Source organism: Dipteris shenzhenensis, chromosome 32 (genome assembly GCF_047967505.1).
Source record: "Dipteris shenzhenensis isolate YYH24624 ecotype China chromosome 32, Dip_SZ_1.0, whole genome shotgun sequence".
In the NCBI taxonomy this organism is placed as follows: domain Eukaryota; kingdom Viridiplantae; phylum Streptophyta; class Polypodiopsida; order Gleicheniales; family Dipteridaceae; genus Dipteris; species Dipteris shenzhenensis.
In genome coordinates, this window is record NC_141627.1 from 43,920,392 (window position 1) to 43,937,015 (window position 16,624).

The following is a 16,624-nucleotide window of genomic DNA, read 5'->3' on the forward strand; positions in this document are numbered from 1 at the left end:
AATTTTGCAATTTTTGTAAGAACCTAGTTATAGCATCCTATGTAGATGCTAAACGAAGAGAGAGAGAGAGAGTGTGTGCAGTACAGGATGAGTTGAAGAAGAAGTCACGTCAACTTAGATTGATAGATAAGGTTCCTAAACACAAGTACAAAGTACTTGTATCTAGGCCTAGGACTAAGTGTCCTAGGTGTCACATAGGACTAAGTGTCCTATGTGGCATAGAAGGCACTAACACAATAAGTGCCTACACTTATGCCTACAAGGCACATACCATGGCCTATAGGGCATCACTAGAACCACCAAAAGATGGCCTACAAACCCCCCTCCATGGGATGGGCTGAAGTACTCTGGAAACGTCTCAGAATACCTGGTAGTTTCTGGTCATGGTGGCACATGTTCATCCAAAAGGATATAGCCACCTATGAATGTACAAGGAATGTCAGATCATGTAACAAAGGGAACCAAGTGTAAAGCCTGTCGGAAGACTTCGAACTTGGGACGAGGAAGTGCCTTTGTAAACATATCTGCGATGTTGTCCTCTGTGGGAAGATAGGACAACTCTATGTCGCCTGCTGACAACCGCTCCCGAACATAATGATAGTGAACTTCAATATGCTTGGTACGCGCATGAAACACTGGGTTACGCGCAATGGCCAAAGCACTCTGGCTGTCAGTGTAGACAATAGTGGAACCAAGATCTGTAAGTAACTGTCGAAGCCAAACACACTCTACTGTAGCGGTGAAGGCTGCCCTGTACTCAGCCTCACAACTAGACGTGGCAACTGTCGGTTGCTTCTTGCTGAGCCAAGAAATACATGAATTGCCAAGCAAAAAACAATTGCCAGTATGTGACACTCTAGTGTCGGAACATCCTGCCTAGTCACTATCCGTGTAAGCATGCATGATAATGAACCCTGATCACCATAGAAGAGGACTAAATCCTGAGTGCCTCTGAGATATCTAAAGACTCTCTTCACTGCCTGCCAATGCTGTGAACTGGGCATGTGCATGAATCTGCTGAGCTGAGATACTGCATACTGCAAGTCAGGTCTGGTGTGACATAAATAAATAAGACATCCAACAGCCTGCTGATAAAGAGTGATATCACATGGTGGGCTCCCATCATGAGCTGAGAATTTGTGAGCTAGGGTCCACTGGAGTAGAGATTGGCATGCAATCCTCAAACTGAAAACGATCAAGGAGCTGTCCAATATACTTGGACTGAGACATCATGATACCCCCCTCAACATGAGCAAACTGAATGCCCAAATAATAATGGAGCTGTCCCATGTCTGACATGTCAAAAATCTGCTGCAAATCAGCCTTGAAAGCTGCAATTTGCTGAGTATCTGGGCCCGTGATAAGCATATCATCCACATATAAAATCAGCACTAAAAAATCAGATCCACTCCCACGGAAATAAAGAGTAGGTTCTGTGGGACTATTCTGAAAACCAAGGGATAGTAAGTGTGCATGAATTTTGGCATACCATGCCCTGGGTGCCTGCCTCAAACCATAAAGGGCTTTTCTAAGCCGGCTTACCTTATGTTCAGAATTAACAACCTCAAAACCAGGAGGTTGTGTGACATAGACTTCTTCCTGCAGATCCCCATGAGGAAAGGCAGTCTTGATGTCAAGTTGGTGCACTTGCCAATGATGATGGGCTGCAATGGCAATGACACATCGAATGGTAGTAATCCTGGATGTGGGAGCAAATGTCTCCTCAAAGTCAATGCCTTGTTGTTAGGCATACCCTTTTGCAACAAGACGAGCTTTGTATCGATCTATGCTGCCATCAGATTTCCTTTTTTATTTGTAGACCCATCGCGTTCCAATGGCATGCTTGCCAGGTGGGAGATCTACTAATTCCCAAGTGTCATTTTTGGCAATAGATTGTAACTCAGCTTTCATTGCATCCATCCACTCTTTGCTGTCAAAAGCATCTTTATGGCACAAAGGCTCTTCATTGCAAGCTGTAGCAAGGAGTGCAAACTCAAGAAAGTGACCATGCTGTCTATTCCCTGATCTTGTCCGGGCAGCAAAAGGCTGATCTTGTTTGCTGTCCCTCAATGTATCAAGAAGCCATCTGGGAACTTGCCTTTGCTGTCTATTAACAGCTCTTTCTTCAATGACTGCATCATGAGTAATGGGATCATTTTGTGCCGGAAGAGAAACTTGCAAATCAGCATGAGGTTGAGGCTGATTATTGCTTTGTGGAGGGCCTGCAGGAGGCGCATGTTGCTGCTCAAAATCCTCTTCTGATGATGGTAGAGGTAACCAAGATTCCAAGGCATCAAACATGTCAATATCTGGCTTTGCTTTGCAGTCCACAAGAGGAGAAGCTGAATGTTCAGCAAAGATCACATCTCTACTGACAATAATCTTCCCAGTATTTGGTTAGTATAACCGATACCCTCTGCTCTCCTGGCTGTAACCAATGAATATGCATTTGATTGCCTTGTCATCAAGCTTATGTCTCAGCTGAGATGGTACATGAACATATGCAAGAGACCCAAAAACTTTCATGTGTGAAAGTGAAGGCTTCCTGCCTTTCCATGCTTCATAAGGTGTAATAGTCTTTAATGCCCGTGTAGGTGATCTATTCAGCACATAGTTGGCACACATTACTGCATCAAGCCAAAATTTATTGGGCAAAGACTTGGCCTTAAGCATGCATCTGGCCATCTCCATTGTGGACCTGTTTTTCCTTTCAGAAACAGGATTCTGCTGAGGAGTGTAAGGAGTAGTGCATGAGTGAAAAATGCCCCGTGAGGATAGAAATGCATCAAACTCCTTTGACATATACTCACCTCCCCTATCTGTGTTGAGGGTGACAAGCTTGCATCCTGATTCATTCTCAACCATATTCAGCCATCTCTGAAAGCATAAGAAAACTTCAGATTTGGCCTTTAAAGGATATACCCAGCAATACCTTGTGAAATCATCAATGAGAGTCATGAAATACTTGTATCCTCCAATGGCATTTGTCCTCGTTGGGCCACAAACATCACTGTGTACTAGCTGCAATTTCCTTTGTGAGAGTTTTGGACAATTCTTTTGAAAAGGAAATCAATGCATCTTACCCAAAAGACAACCCTCACACACATGTTTAGTAACTGTGTGAGTCTGAGATACATCATTTGCCATCTTCTGTGAATGTAGCTTTGCAAGAGCTCTATAATTGAGATGGCCCATTCTCTCATGCTAAAGATGAGTTTCAGCAAGCTGTGAATCTGAAATGGCCAATGCTTCAATAGAAAGTGCAGCTGAATGATGATCAAGGTGATAAAGCCCTTTTTGCAAAGTGCCAGTGAGAACTATGGCATTGTCATCACGGAGATCATATACTAGGCATCTGTAGCCATCAAAAATTACTCTGAAACCTGAAGTAGCAATTGCTGAAATTGAAATCAAGTTGACTTCAATGCCAGGCACAAAAAGAACATTTGTTAGAGTGACAGGATGGCTGGAAATGGATGTGAGTTGCACATCTCCAACTCCTTTTACAGCATATGAAGCATTATTGGCACATGTAACAGTCCCCCCTCGAGGTGCATCAGTTAGAGAATGAAACAACTGTCTGCAAGATGTAACATGCTTGGAAGCACCACTATCAAAGTACCAAGACTGAGCATTATTAGCAGTAAAGAGTGCATCAGCTTTGGAGGGATCAAATGAGCAATGGACAGCCCATGCCCAATCATCCTGAAGAGCATGTGCATGTGAAGCATCTGCTGGCTCATGGGATTCAATGGCATGTGAGGCATTAACTGTCAATCCTACTTTCTTTTTCTCCGAAGCAATGCGCTTCCTGCATTCTGAAATATCATGTCCAGGCTTGCGACAATAGTTGCATCTTTTCTTCTTTCCCTTATCTGCTGTATTTTTAGATGCATGAGAGGAATTGCAGCTGCTATGCGTAGAGGAATTGCAGCTGCTGTGTACAGATTTTGCCTTGCCCATAGGCTTGGAAGCCTTGCCTCTTCCTGACTGCTCTGAAGCAAATGCATGATCAGGAATAATGGCTTGTCTGTTAGCTCTACTTTGCTCTTCCTGCAAAAGCAAAGTGACTAGCTGATCAAAAGAATAGTGGTCCGGATTACCCATGGCCACTAATCGAAGGGTTGTAGCAAACCCTTGATATGTATCTGGTAGTCCATTCAATGTAGTACTGACAAGCTGTGAATTTGGCACCACCTCATCAATGTTGGCAAGCTGTTCCATGAGGTCCTTGACCTTTGTCAAATATGCATCCATTGACTCACCTTCATTCATACTCACTTCCTATAATTGCCTTCTCAAATATGCAACACGAGCTTCATTGCGAATCTGATATAGAGAAGCCAATTTATCCCAAGCATCCTTTGCTGTCCTGCAAGAACGGATGTGTGGAATAATGATTCTCTTGCATGATAAAGCAATGCATGAATGTGCATTTGCATCTCTTGCATCCCATCTAGACTGTTCTTGAGTTGGAAGAGCAGCAACAGGAGTGCTAGAGGAAGAGGCATCAGGAGAAGTACCACCTGCAGAAGGTGCAGCAGTAGAAACAACCAATGAAGGATTGGCTGGCCTCAGATCAGCCCCAGAAACAATATTCCACAAATGCTTTGCAACAAGAATATGTTTCATGAGATAAGACCATATCGGATAGTTGGTGCCATCCAACTTATCATCTTCACGAAGAACTCCAAATAAATCTTGATTGTTCCCAGCCATAGCAACTGTGATAACTTGTAAAAGACCTGAAAACCCAAAAGCCTCAAGGCTATCACTGCAATAAGCTGGCTGTCCCAAAAATGACAGCAAATATCTGCAAATTTCTGACCCAAATCAAAGGGCAAATGCAGATCTGACCCAAATGTGACTGTGACTGTGACAGGCAATGTTCACTGCAAAAACAGCAAATTTGGCAAAAGCCCCAAATTTATTGAGGGCAAATAGGCCAAAAAGAGGGCAAATTCAGAAAAGCCCCAAATTTTGCTGAAATTTTGCAAATGTGACCCAATGTATGCGAATCTGACTCAATGTCCTGCAAATGTAACTGAATGTCCTGCAATTTGACTTAATGTACTGCAATCTGATGCAAAAACAGCAAATTTGGCAAAAGCCCCAAATTTATTTAGGGCAAATAGGCCAAAAAGAGGGCAAATGTGTGAAAGCCCCAAATTTTGCAATGTCTTGCAAAAGCCCCAAATTGCAAATGTAGATATCACTGAAAATAAATTCGCACTTCGAAATTGTACAAAACACTCGGAGCAGGTACAAGCTGTACGGTCAGCTGTTCTCAAATACACGTGTACGGAATGCAGGTACAAGTTGTACGACGGCTGATCTGCAGGTGAACGTACGGAGCAGATGATCGTACGGAGCAGATGAACCTGTACAAAGCAGGTATGGTGCGAGTACACTTGTACGGAGAAGAGCGTACGGCTGTCGCAGATACTTATTCCGTACGGCAGGAACGTTTGTATGGAAGTACGATGGCGCACTAGGTACGGCGTACGGCGAACTGCTCACCGTACGTACGACGAACTACCACTGAAGGTAAGTGATGACGCAGAGTACGGAATACATACGGAAGGTACGGCGAAGCAGGAATGCAATACAGCGATGCAGCGCCCAGGTACAACGCAGGTACCACTGAAGGTACGACGGAGCAAATAACGATGAAGGGCCTCAAACCAGATCTGTCGACCAGCAGGGCAGAAAACTCTCCAATGAGCAATGGAGTACTCGGGGCTGAGGAGAGCTAGAAGGCTAGAGCAATACCTGCTCTGATACCACTGTAGATGCTAAACGAAGAGAGAGAGAGTGTGTGCAGTACAGGACGAGTCGAAGAAGAAGTCATGTCAACTTAGATTGATAGATAAGGTTCCTAAACACAAGTACAAAGTACTTGTATCTAGGCCTAGGACTAAGTGTCCTAGGTGTCACATAGGACTAAGTGTCCTATGTGGCATAGAAGGCACTAACACAATAAGTGCCTACACTTATGCCTACAAGGCACATACCATGGCCTATAGGGTATCACTAGAACCACCAAAAGATGGCCTACATCCTAATTCTCTGTTTTCCTTTCCCATTGTAAATTGGTGGTTTTAGGTCTTTCAAGATATTTAAGGTTTCTATAAGTCAAGAGGTAGAGGCTTCAATTTGACGTGGAGGATTTCTTAGAGTTATGTGCATTTTATAGTGAGTGAGGGCTTATTTGTGGATGTGCCCGCCCCGTTCAGGTTAGATTTTCCTCTAGGTAGACGCCTATTCTAGGGCTATAGGTAGGGCTGCATGGCCATACCTATAGCCCTGCATGGTAGACGCCTATTCCAGGGCTATAGGTAGGGCTATAGGTAGGGCTGTAGGGCTGGCTGACCAAGCCTTTTTAGGGCCTGGCCTTGGTCGGTTCAACTGACCGAACCTGGGTCGGTTGGCTGACCCTAGGTCGGCTAGATGGCAAGCCCTGGGTTAGCCACTGCAAGGCCTCCATTGCAATGTCTCTTTAGAGCATTTTTCTCCTCTGTGTTTGGGTGGTTCTCTTGCTATATATACAATTGTGATTGCCCCATATCTGTGTCCATTCTAAATCTCTCTCTCTCTTTCATGCTTCTGCACGTGCACCACTCTCAAATGGTATCAGACGTCTGGTTGGCGGCTGGCCAGGGACCAAGAGAGGGTACCATTCAGGTGCAAGTTTGAAGGGCATAGCGACATATGGTCGGCTGCAATACGACAAAGATCCTAAGCGCTCTGCTACTGCAGCTTCAATAGGCTATGGACCAGTCCCTTAGGGCCAAGATCAGTGGTGGTGATGTGAGCTGCAGGTCCTTGTCTACATCTCAGAGTTCATACTGTGTGTGGGCTTATTTGTGGGTGTCCCTGCCCTATTCAGGTTAGGTTTTCCTCTGGATAGAGGCCTATTCCAAGGCTATAGGTAGGGCGGCATGGCCTACACTGTAGGGCTAGCTGACCAGGCCATTTTAGGGTCTGACCCTGTCAGGTCAACTGACTTGGCCTTGGTGGGTTGATTGACATGGGTCGGCCAGATGGCAAGCCTTGGGTCAGCCATTGCTAGGCCTATATAGGACCCTATCCTCCTCCACAGTAGTGTATCCTTTGCAGCATTCTTTTGGGTGGTTCTCTTGCTATATATACAGTTGTCATTGCCTCATATCTGTGTCAATTCTTTCTCTCTCTCTCTGTTTCACACTTCCATATGTGCACCACTCTCACAGGATTTTGTAATATACCAATAAGAGTTATAGACTGAGAATTTAATAACTTGGAAATTACTTCGATTAGAGTCTTTATTGAATCATTAATTGGCTCTAAACAATATCTTAAGTGTACAGCTTTCAATTTTTCTGAATTCCAAATAGGAAATTCCATAATCGCCATAGTGTAACCGGCCTTCAGTTTCCTAAAGGGCAGTAGACCATAACTTGCATTGCATATTCATTATTCACAGCTACATTGCATCATTTCCAACCACTAACTTTAAACAATACCACTTAGAAACAACTTGAGAAATAACTGGATGGAGGCTAGAATGCCCCTGCTCAATGAAAATGATACACAGTGCACCCACTGGCCCCAAATGCCTTGGCGCCCCTTACGGTATTTATTTAATGCTTCTGAATGGAAATGCTTTACAACAAGGGTTCAACCTTGCACTGTTCCTCTCTGCAAATCCTCTACTTGTCTTCAAGGCATCTGATCCCAGTGCACCACTAGAATTCCCACTGGCAAGGCATACTCAGGCATTCACTTCTGATCTGACACAACTTGGAGGCATTCACGCATCCAAACCACTGGCAAACTGAGCTCAAGGCAGCCTCAAGGCTATCACATGCATCCACATTGTCCTTAGGCCTTCCATAGGATCACCCTTGCCTTTGGGTGCTTCCTAGAACTTGTTGGAGTCCTGAAAGGACTGCACACAACACGCATGCACTACAAAAAGCTGTAAAGCAAGAAAGAACAAGGAAAAACCGAACCTGGAACCAACTCCTGCTGACTGTGGCAGAGGGGCGAACTCCTTCCTCGCACCTATCCTCTATCCAAGCTCCCTACAAGGTGCAGGTGTCTTCCAGCAATCAGGAGAAGAGAGAAATGAAGGTAGAGAGCGGAGGGTGAACAAGAAAGAGCTGCAGAGGAAAGATGCTTCACAGATCTGCCCCGAAATGATTGCCTCGGGATCTGTGCATGAGTCCTCCTAAGAGAAGGTGCCAAAAGCAACAGGGAAAGTTCCTCCTGCAGCCTGCACTGGTCCAAAAGCCACCACGCAGCCAAAAACATGTGCACAAAGGTCCAGCACAGCAAAAGACAACTCCGAGCACCTACTGGAGGCAGCTGAACACGTCTGTACGGATTCCGTACAGCCGTACGGACGTCCGTGCAGTCCGTACGAAAAATTTTCCAAAAGTTCAAAAAAGAGTCCTGGCACTTCCTAGAAGAGCGTACTAGCCTTGGAACAATCAAAACAGTGTTAAAACAGCTGAAAACAGGCTTGAAACAGCTCAAACAGCTCAAAAACTGCACAAGAACAACTGAAAACGTCCTACACCTCTGGGAGAATGAGGGGAGAGAGATGGAAGGTGGGGGAAGGGCATGCATACACATGCTTGACAAATGGCACCTCCTCCTTGCCATTTGCCCCTTCATTAAAGTCCTAACCCCCATACCAAGGACAACGTTGGTTGTCCTTGGGCCCAACTTTTAGACCCCTCTTTTAAAGCCTTTGCCTTGCCCCTAGGACCTAGTGGTGCACCTAGACTTTGCCCTTAGGAACTTCTAGGAAATATATACAAAAAATTATGTAAACACATAAAAATTTGTAAACTACGATAAAATAATTAAAAATAAAACGGTGAAATGGTACACATCCAAAAAATCCTTCATTTTTTTGTCTTACATACATACATACATACATACATACATACATACATACATACATACATACATACATACATACATACATACATACATACATACATACATACATACATACATACATACATACATATATATATATATATATATATATATATATATATATACACATTTTAATAAGTTACCTTCAATACAAGAGTTATATATACAAACTAATGAAATAAATTCATATATATATATATACATATATATGCATATATATATATACATATATATACATATATATATGTACACATATACACATATATATACATATACAACATACATATACATATACATACATACATATATATATATATATATATATATATATATATAAGTTATCTTCAATACAAGAGTTATAAACAAATTTTATTTTGATTTAGCAAAATATTTTTCAATTAATTAAATATATTCAGTTAATTTAAATATACATTTATAATAAAATGATATAAAAATTAATTATATAAATACATTATTTAAAAATACTTAAATTTAAATTCAATAGTATATACAGCCTAATAAAAAATAAAATTATAAACTCAAAAAATTAGTTTCAAATTAACTAATAATGAATTAAACCCTCCCTCTCCCCTTTATGCTGAATTAACTAATAACTAATTGACTAACCAAGTAATTAACTAAATAAGTCCCTCACGGCCAAACCATTACAACACTTAACCATGGTTAACCCCGGGTTAAGCGTAGGTTGAGTTACGAAGATACTTTACATCACTTTTCACATCCTCTTTTCACGTCCTCGTGACATACCCTCCTCTTGAAACAGCAAACTATAAAGTTTGCTGCTATAAACATAAACCACCAGCAATGATGATATGGTCTAGGAAAGCGCGCGTGTCCATCCATATATCAATGCATCATCCGTGTGGAGTGACTAGTACACTCATCATAGAAGTCCCGTAGCAGATGTATTGTCAGCAAACAATACCTCGGGTGAAACATATAGTGTCACCAAGCGACTTTTAGATACCGTGAGTCTATTTGTTGACAAGGGGGTGGAGGAACTACCCCCCTCTTAAGCATCAGGCAATGCTCCAGACCTATGCTCTTCTGAGCCTGAAGGAGCTACAACTGAAGTCAGCTCAAAGCACAACAACTGAGTGGACTACACCACTCTGAGTGAAATCTGCTAGTTCACTCGCCTCCAATAACTTGAACCACACACACATGGCAATAATGGATCCTAGGAACATAGATCCCGGTACTCGATATCCTTTCAGACTTGCATCACCGCAAGCTGAATCGGTTCAGCCAATCTATGCTAGACTTGGATCCTTGCCTCATGGTTCAAATTAAAAAAAACCAACTAGCATGTACTAAATGGATTTACTACTCGAGCCATGCCGGGCAACAAGAGCATCCAAAACAGGCATGTGATACATGGATGTGCTGCTCTAGCCATGCCGGGCAACAAGAGCAATCCAACAGTAACAAGGACTACTTATTCTGCAATTTACCATTCAGCCTAGAAGAAGAGACTCTCCATCTTCTGACTGATACAAAAATCCACAAAACTAGCAGGGAAGAACCATCCTGCAAATAACAAAGCAGCCTAGAAAGAGGAGACTCTCCAATTTCTGGCTGTTACAATTATTCATACCAAAATTACTGCTTTCGACCAAAGGAAAACAAATCTCCTAGTGCGTGTGGCTGTCCTCTTTCACTTCATGTGCTCCCATAGGTTGTTTTCGTTTACGATTGGGGCAATCTTTGGCCTGATGGCCCTCTTCTTTGCTAAGGAAACACTTTCCAGCTTCAATTAGGGCTTGCCGTTCCTCAGGAGACAATCTCTCTTTGGAACTGGGCTTACTATTAGGTCGCAGGTCCACATCAAACTTCACTTTGGTTGTCTTGGCAAATTTCTTTTTCGTGAAAGAGTCATCCTGCTGCTTACCTTTGAATCCTGGAGTCATCCCTTGCATGAGAGCATAGGCTGTAGTAGCATTCTCAATCAGCTGAGAGATGTTGGAGACCTTTGTCTTGGTGCAATAATCACGAAGCTCCTTTGGCAGCCCACAACAATACTTTTCCACCTGCTTAGACAATGATACAGTCCTATACGAGCTGACTGGCAATAAGGCCTCCCAGAACTTTTTGTTATACTCTTCAAGATTCTTACAGTTTGTGGCATCCAGCTTATGCCATGCTGTCATTATATCCACTTCAAAAGTGGTGGTAAGCCAAGCAGATGAGAAAACTTGCTTGAACTCAATCCAAGTGTTAGGGGCTTTACCCAGCAAAAGCAAATTGGTCCACCATTGCAGTGCGTTACCCTTCAAGAAGGTGGCTGCCTTTCGTACCTTGGAAGACTCTGTGAAATGACCACCAGAATAGGCAGCATCAAACTGTTGGACAAATGTCAGAGCCTTCAATCTATCCTGCATCCCATTGAAGATTTCAAACTTCACAGCTGCCCCTCCCTCCTTATGATCTTTCAGCTTACCTTTGGGAGTAAGATTATCATAAACTGGGGGCTGTAAATATGGTGGAGGCATCGTGGATCCCATATTCTGTACCATATCGCCTGTGCCCATGGTGGGGTTGACCATTCTGTGGAAGGGAGAGTGTGAGAGCACACACACACACACAAGCAGGATTAGCAAACAAGAAGTGTGGGGATAAAAGGTATGTGTGTACCTCCCCTAGCACACAGTGAAGCTTTTATATAAAGGGATAAGGTTACAACACTAAGTACGGTGTACTTAGTGTACTTAACAAATAAAGTACTAAGTGTACTTAATTGTACTTGGGTGGCCATAGAGCCTTTACCCCAACAACCTCCCACTTAAAGGCAATATGCCCTCAAGTAAAAAAAATAAATGAGGCTCAACCTATACCCATCAACTGTCGGCAATGTGCAAACCGCTCTGCAGGCAAGCCTTTTGTCAATAGATCTGCTGGATTATCATCCGTGTGAATCTTGACAAGCTGAATCAGCTTATCATCTATCACTTCCCTGATGAAGTGATACTTCACATCAATGTGCTTTGTCTTTGCATGAAAGACAGGATTGTGTGCCAACTGAATAGCACTCTGACTGTCACAATGCAACAATGGAATATCACCTGTAATGCCCAAATCTCCCACTAGCCGAGATAACCATAAGGCCTCTTTGCATGCCTCTGTGGCTGCAATATATTCAGCTTCCGTAGTAGACAAGGCTATGCACTGCTGCATCCTTGACATCCATGACACTGCACCTCCAGTGAATGTATAAACATAACCGGTAGTAGATTTCCCGTTATCGGGATGACCAGCAAAATCTGAATCCACATAACCATGCACCTTTGCATCTCGCTTGCCAAAGCATATGCACAACTCCTGTGTGCCCTTCAGGTATCTCATGATACCTTTCACTGCATTCCAATGCTTCTTGCCTAGATTTGCCATATACCTGCTAACTACTCCCACTGCAAATGCAATATCAGGTCTGGTAGCAACCATGGCATACATGAGACTGCCACAAGCTGAAGCATACGGAATCTTGGCCATTTCAGCCCTATCAGCATCTGAGTGTGGGCTGTCCATTGCACTGAGTTTCACATACGAAGGCAATGGAGAACTAAGGGTTTTCCCCCTTTCCATATGAAACATATGCAATACTTTGCCAATATATTCGGTCTGAGACAGATACAACAAACGCTGTCCCCTGTCTCTCCGTATCCGCATTCCCAGTATGTGATTTGCATCACCAAGGTCCTTCCTATCAAAGGCCTCATGCAGTCTTTTCTTAAGGTCATCAAGCTCCTTACGAGCTGTACCAGCAATAAGCATGTCATCCACATATAAAATGAGAATGATTAAGCTGCCATTTGCAGCCCTTTTGGTATATAAGCAGTGATCGTCATCACTTCTCCTGAAGCCTTGGGACTTCATGAAGGTATCAAATTTTTTATACCATTCCCTTGGTGCCTGTTTCAGCCCGTAAAGGCTCTTTTTAAGCTTGCATACAAGTGACTCCTTGCCCTTGACTGCAAATCCTTCAAGCTGCTGCATGTAGATCTCCTCATGAAGATCACCGTGAAGAAAGGCTGTCTTCACATCCATTTGGCATAATTCCAAATTCTCACATGCAACCAAAGCAAGTACAATCCTGAGTGTGGTCATCTTAACCACTGGAGAAAAGATCTCAACAAAATCAACACCATACTCCTGCTTAAAGCCCTTGGCAACCAACCTGGCTTTATACCTTGGCTTAGCTCCAGGTGTGACTTTCAATCTATACACCCACTTGCATGGCAGTACTTTCATGCCCTTAGGCAACTGCACCAATTCCCAAGTACCATTTTTATGGAGACTGTCCATTTCAGACTTCATGGCTAGTTCCCATAGCCTTTTGTCATGCATTTGCACGGCTTCCTTGTAACAGGAAGGTTCTCCACAATCTATAAGCATAATAAAATCTGCTCCTGGAACAAATCTGTCTGGCGGTTTCATTTGTCTAGTGGACCTTCGGACCCATTGGTCTTGCTGTCCAACTTGCTGCTCACCTAAAACAGGTTGCTGTTCTAGTAGATCAGGCTGCAGAATTATGCCTGGGAGGTCTTCCAAAGGTGGCATGTCCCGTAGTACATCTTCCGCCACTGCGGGCTGTCCATTTGGACCTGCTGCAGTATCATGCATTGGCTGATTACGCTGCTGTTGTGGCTGATTTGCAGCCTGCCTGAACTGTACAGGATGTCCCGAGTCATCAATGTCAACCTCTGAAGCATCAGAAGGCTTATTTGCTGCCTTAAACATACATGACTCATCAAATAAGACATCATTACTGCATATTAGCTTCTTATTCACAGGATCCCATAGGCGGTAACCCATCTCACCACTGTCACCATATCCAAGAAAAATGCATTTAAGAGACTTAGGATCAAGCTTGCTGCGATTTTCTCTGCGTATATGCACGTACGCAGTGCAGCCAAAGACCCTCAAGTGCTTATAGGAAGGAGGTTTTCCTGTCCAAAGCTCCTCTGGCACTCTGCCATCTAGTCTTTTATTTGGTGACCTATTGATGAGGTGTACTGCTGTTTTTACAGCTTCAGCCCAAAATCCATGAGGTAAAGCAGCATGTGACATCATAGAGCGAGACTTTTCCTGTATGGTTCTATTCATACGCTCTGCAGTGCCATTTTGCGCTGGACTGTAGGGAGCAGTGAGTTCTCTTTTAATACCTCTAGCATCACAAAATGCATTGAATGCATTAGACATATACTCCCCACCGTTATCTGACCGCAAAGTCTTCAGTGTTCTGCCTGTTTGGTTCTCAACCATAGCAAGCCATTTCTGGAACATTGGAAAGACATCACTCTTCAATCGAAGAGGATACAACCACACCTTCCTTGTGGAATCATCTATAAATGTGACAAAGTACCGTGCACCTCCAAGTGAAGGACTAGGCATCTCACACACATCTGTATGCACAAGCTCAAGTTGAGCATCTTTATGTCCTAATCTCCTTTTATGAGGACACCGTAACTGTCTACCATATATGCAGTGCTCACAAAACTTTAAATCAGAAAATTTAAGAGACGGTAAGTAGCCAAGGCGAGCCAATTGCTCCATTCCACTTATGCTCATATGTCCCATCCGGCTATGCCACATAGAAATATTCGGCAGCTCGGTGGCATGAATATCAGCATGATTACATACTTTAGCATGAAGAGTATACATTGTGTCTACCTTAGAGCCTCTGGCAACAACCAAGGCACCTTTGGTGACCTTCCAGAAACCATGACCAAAGCTGGACACAAAACCTTCATCATCCAACATGCCAGTAGAAATCAGATTTTTCTTGACTTCGGGTACATGCCTAACATTTTGAATCATAAGCTGAGTACCATCAGCAAATACAAGCCTGACATCTCCAATACCAACAATACTGCATGCATGATTATCCCCTAGAAAAACGACTCCATTACTGCCTGCTGCATATCTTACAAACAATTCTTTGTAAGGTGTAACATGGAATGAGGCACCTGAGTCAATGATCCAAGAGTGCATGTCTGCAAGATCTCCTGCATGGAGAGAATGAGCATCCAAAGTAGAGAGAAATAGAACCTCTCCCTCACTGTCATAACCGTGTGTAGAATGAAGCTCTTCAATCTTCACACTGCTCTTTCCATTGCTTACTGGTACAATTGCTTTTGCATCTGACGCATCAGTATTTTTGGCTTTGTCTCTCTTATCATTTTTCAGTTTAAAGCACTGCTTTTTAGTATGTCCCTTTTTGCCACAGTAGTAGCACTCAACATCTTTGTTGGAGCGGGACTTACTCCTCCCTTTTCCCCTTTCCTGAGATTTGCCTCTTTGCTGACTTCTCCCCCTTGCATTTAAGGCATTGTTAGGCTTTACTGCATCTTGAGCTTTCAGCTTCTGCTCTTCTTGCAAAATCAGCCCTGTGATATCTGAAAAACTTATGAAAGTGTTTGCATTTGTTACAGCTGTGGTGAATGTATCCCAACTTTCCGGAAGAGAAATCAAGAGTGCCATACCCTTGGTTTCCTCATCCACCACATATTTTTGATTTGCAAGTTGAGTGACAATTGAATTAAACTCATTGAGATGTGCATCCATGGAGGTCCCTTCCTTCATCTTCACATTGAAGAACTTGCGCAGCCAATATATCTTTGTAGCTACACTCTGCTGCTCATATGTGTCCTGTAGCTTTTTCCACACGCCCCAGGCTGTTTTCTCACCATCCACATTCCAAACAACACTCTCATGGAGTGACAATTCAATTATGGACTTTGCTGACAGATCAGCTAGTGCCCAAGCATCATCAGATGTGCCAGTGGGCTTCACACCTTTGTGTATAATAGGAGCATGAAACTGCCTGAGAATTAGCACATTCAGGACCATCTTTTTCCACATTGGGTAGTTAGCAGCACCCTGCAACTTTTTAATATTGAGAAGAGAAGATTCCGAGGATGAAGCCATTACAATCAGCAAAAAATATAACCCACACTTGGGTGCCTGACTCCCTGCAAACTAAGTGCACAGATGCACTTGTAGTTGTGCTCAAAAGTTAATTCCTGCAATTTTCTCCCACTTAACAGTAAATACTGTTTGTTTCCTGCCGGCTGCAGATCCAGAAAAGTAATACTTAATGCATTAATTGAGGCTCTGTAGTACAGTACAGCAGTACCTTGATTTGACACAATGTATGTCCCTGCTGTAACAGTGAAAACAGCACTGTTTTATGCACTTTAAACTTCAGTAAAGTGACTGTTTACACTCCAAAAAATTGACTCCGGACAGTACCCGACTGTACTTTCTAGTACAGCAACAGAAATTGACTGTATAACTGTCCAAAACTGTCAGAATTAGACTCTCTCTTGCCTCTATAACTGTGTTACACAGTTTAGAACTTGAATGAGGCAAAAGCCCCTTGACTAGAAGCCAATTTTGAAGATTTTAGTGCATACACAGCTTTCCCAAAGCTCCACTGATCACATAAAGCATCCAGGTGTTTCCCCAAACACTGATATGCATAACAATGTCAAAAGCCCCAATTCATATGCATCTGCCACTGTCCCGTAAGTCATAAAATGCATCAAATCCTTGCACAAATCAACTCCAATCAGGAGGATATACGCAAATATGTGCGTGTAGAAGCCAATGCTTGGCTGTGGCTGCAAAAACCCCTTGATTCCACAGTTCAGAAATGAGAATTTCTCTCACA

The 16,624-nt window shown here is 43.1% G+C and overlaps 2 protein-coding genes across 2 annotated transcripts in view; both read right to left on the reverse strand.

The window, feature by feature from the left end:
- Positions 1–16,624, reverse strand: part of LOC147880810 (putative oxidoreductase At1g06690, chloroplastic) — a 118,537-nt gene that overhangs the window by 82,209 nt on the left and 19,704 nt on the right. The window lies entirely within an intron of this gene.
- On the reverse strand, positions 10,587–11,483 carry LOC147880811 (uncharacterized). The gene has a single exon (XM_087370356.1). The coding sequence runs from the start codon at positions 11,481–11,483 to the stop codon at positions 10,587–10,589; it is 897 nt and encodes a 298-aa protein (XP_087226482.1).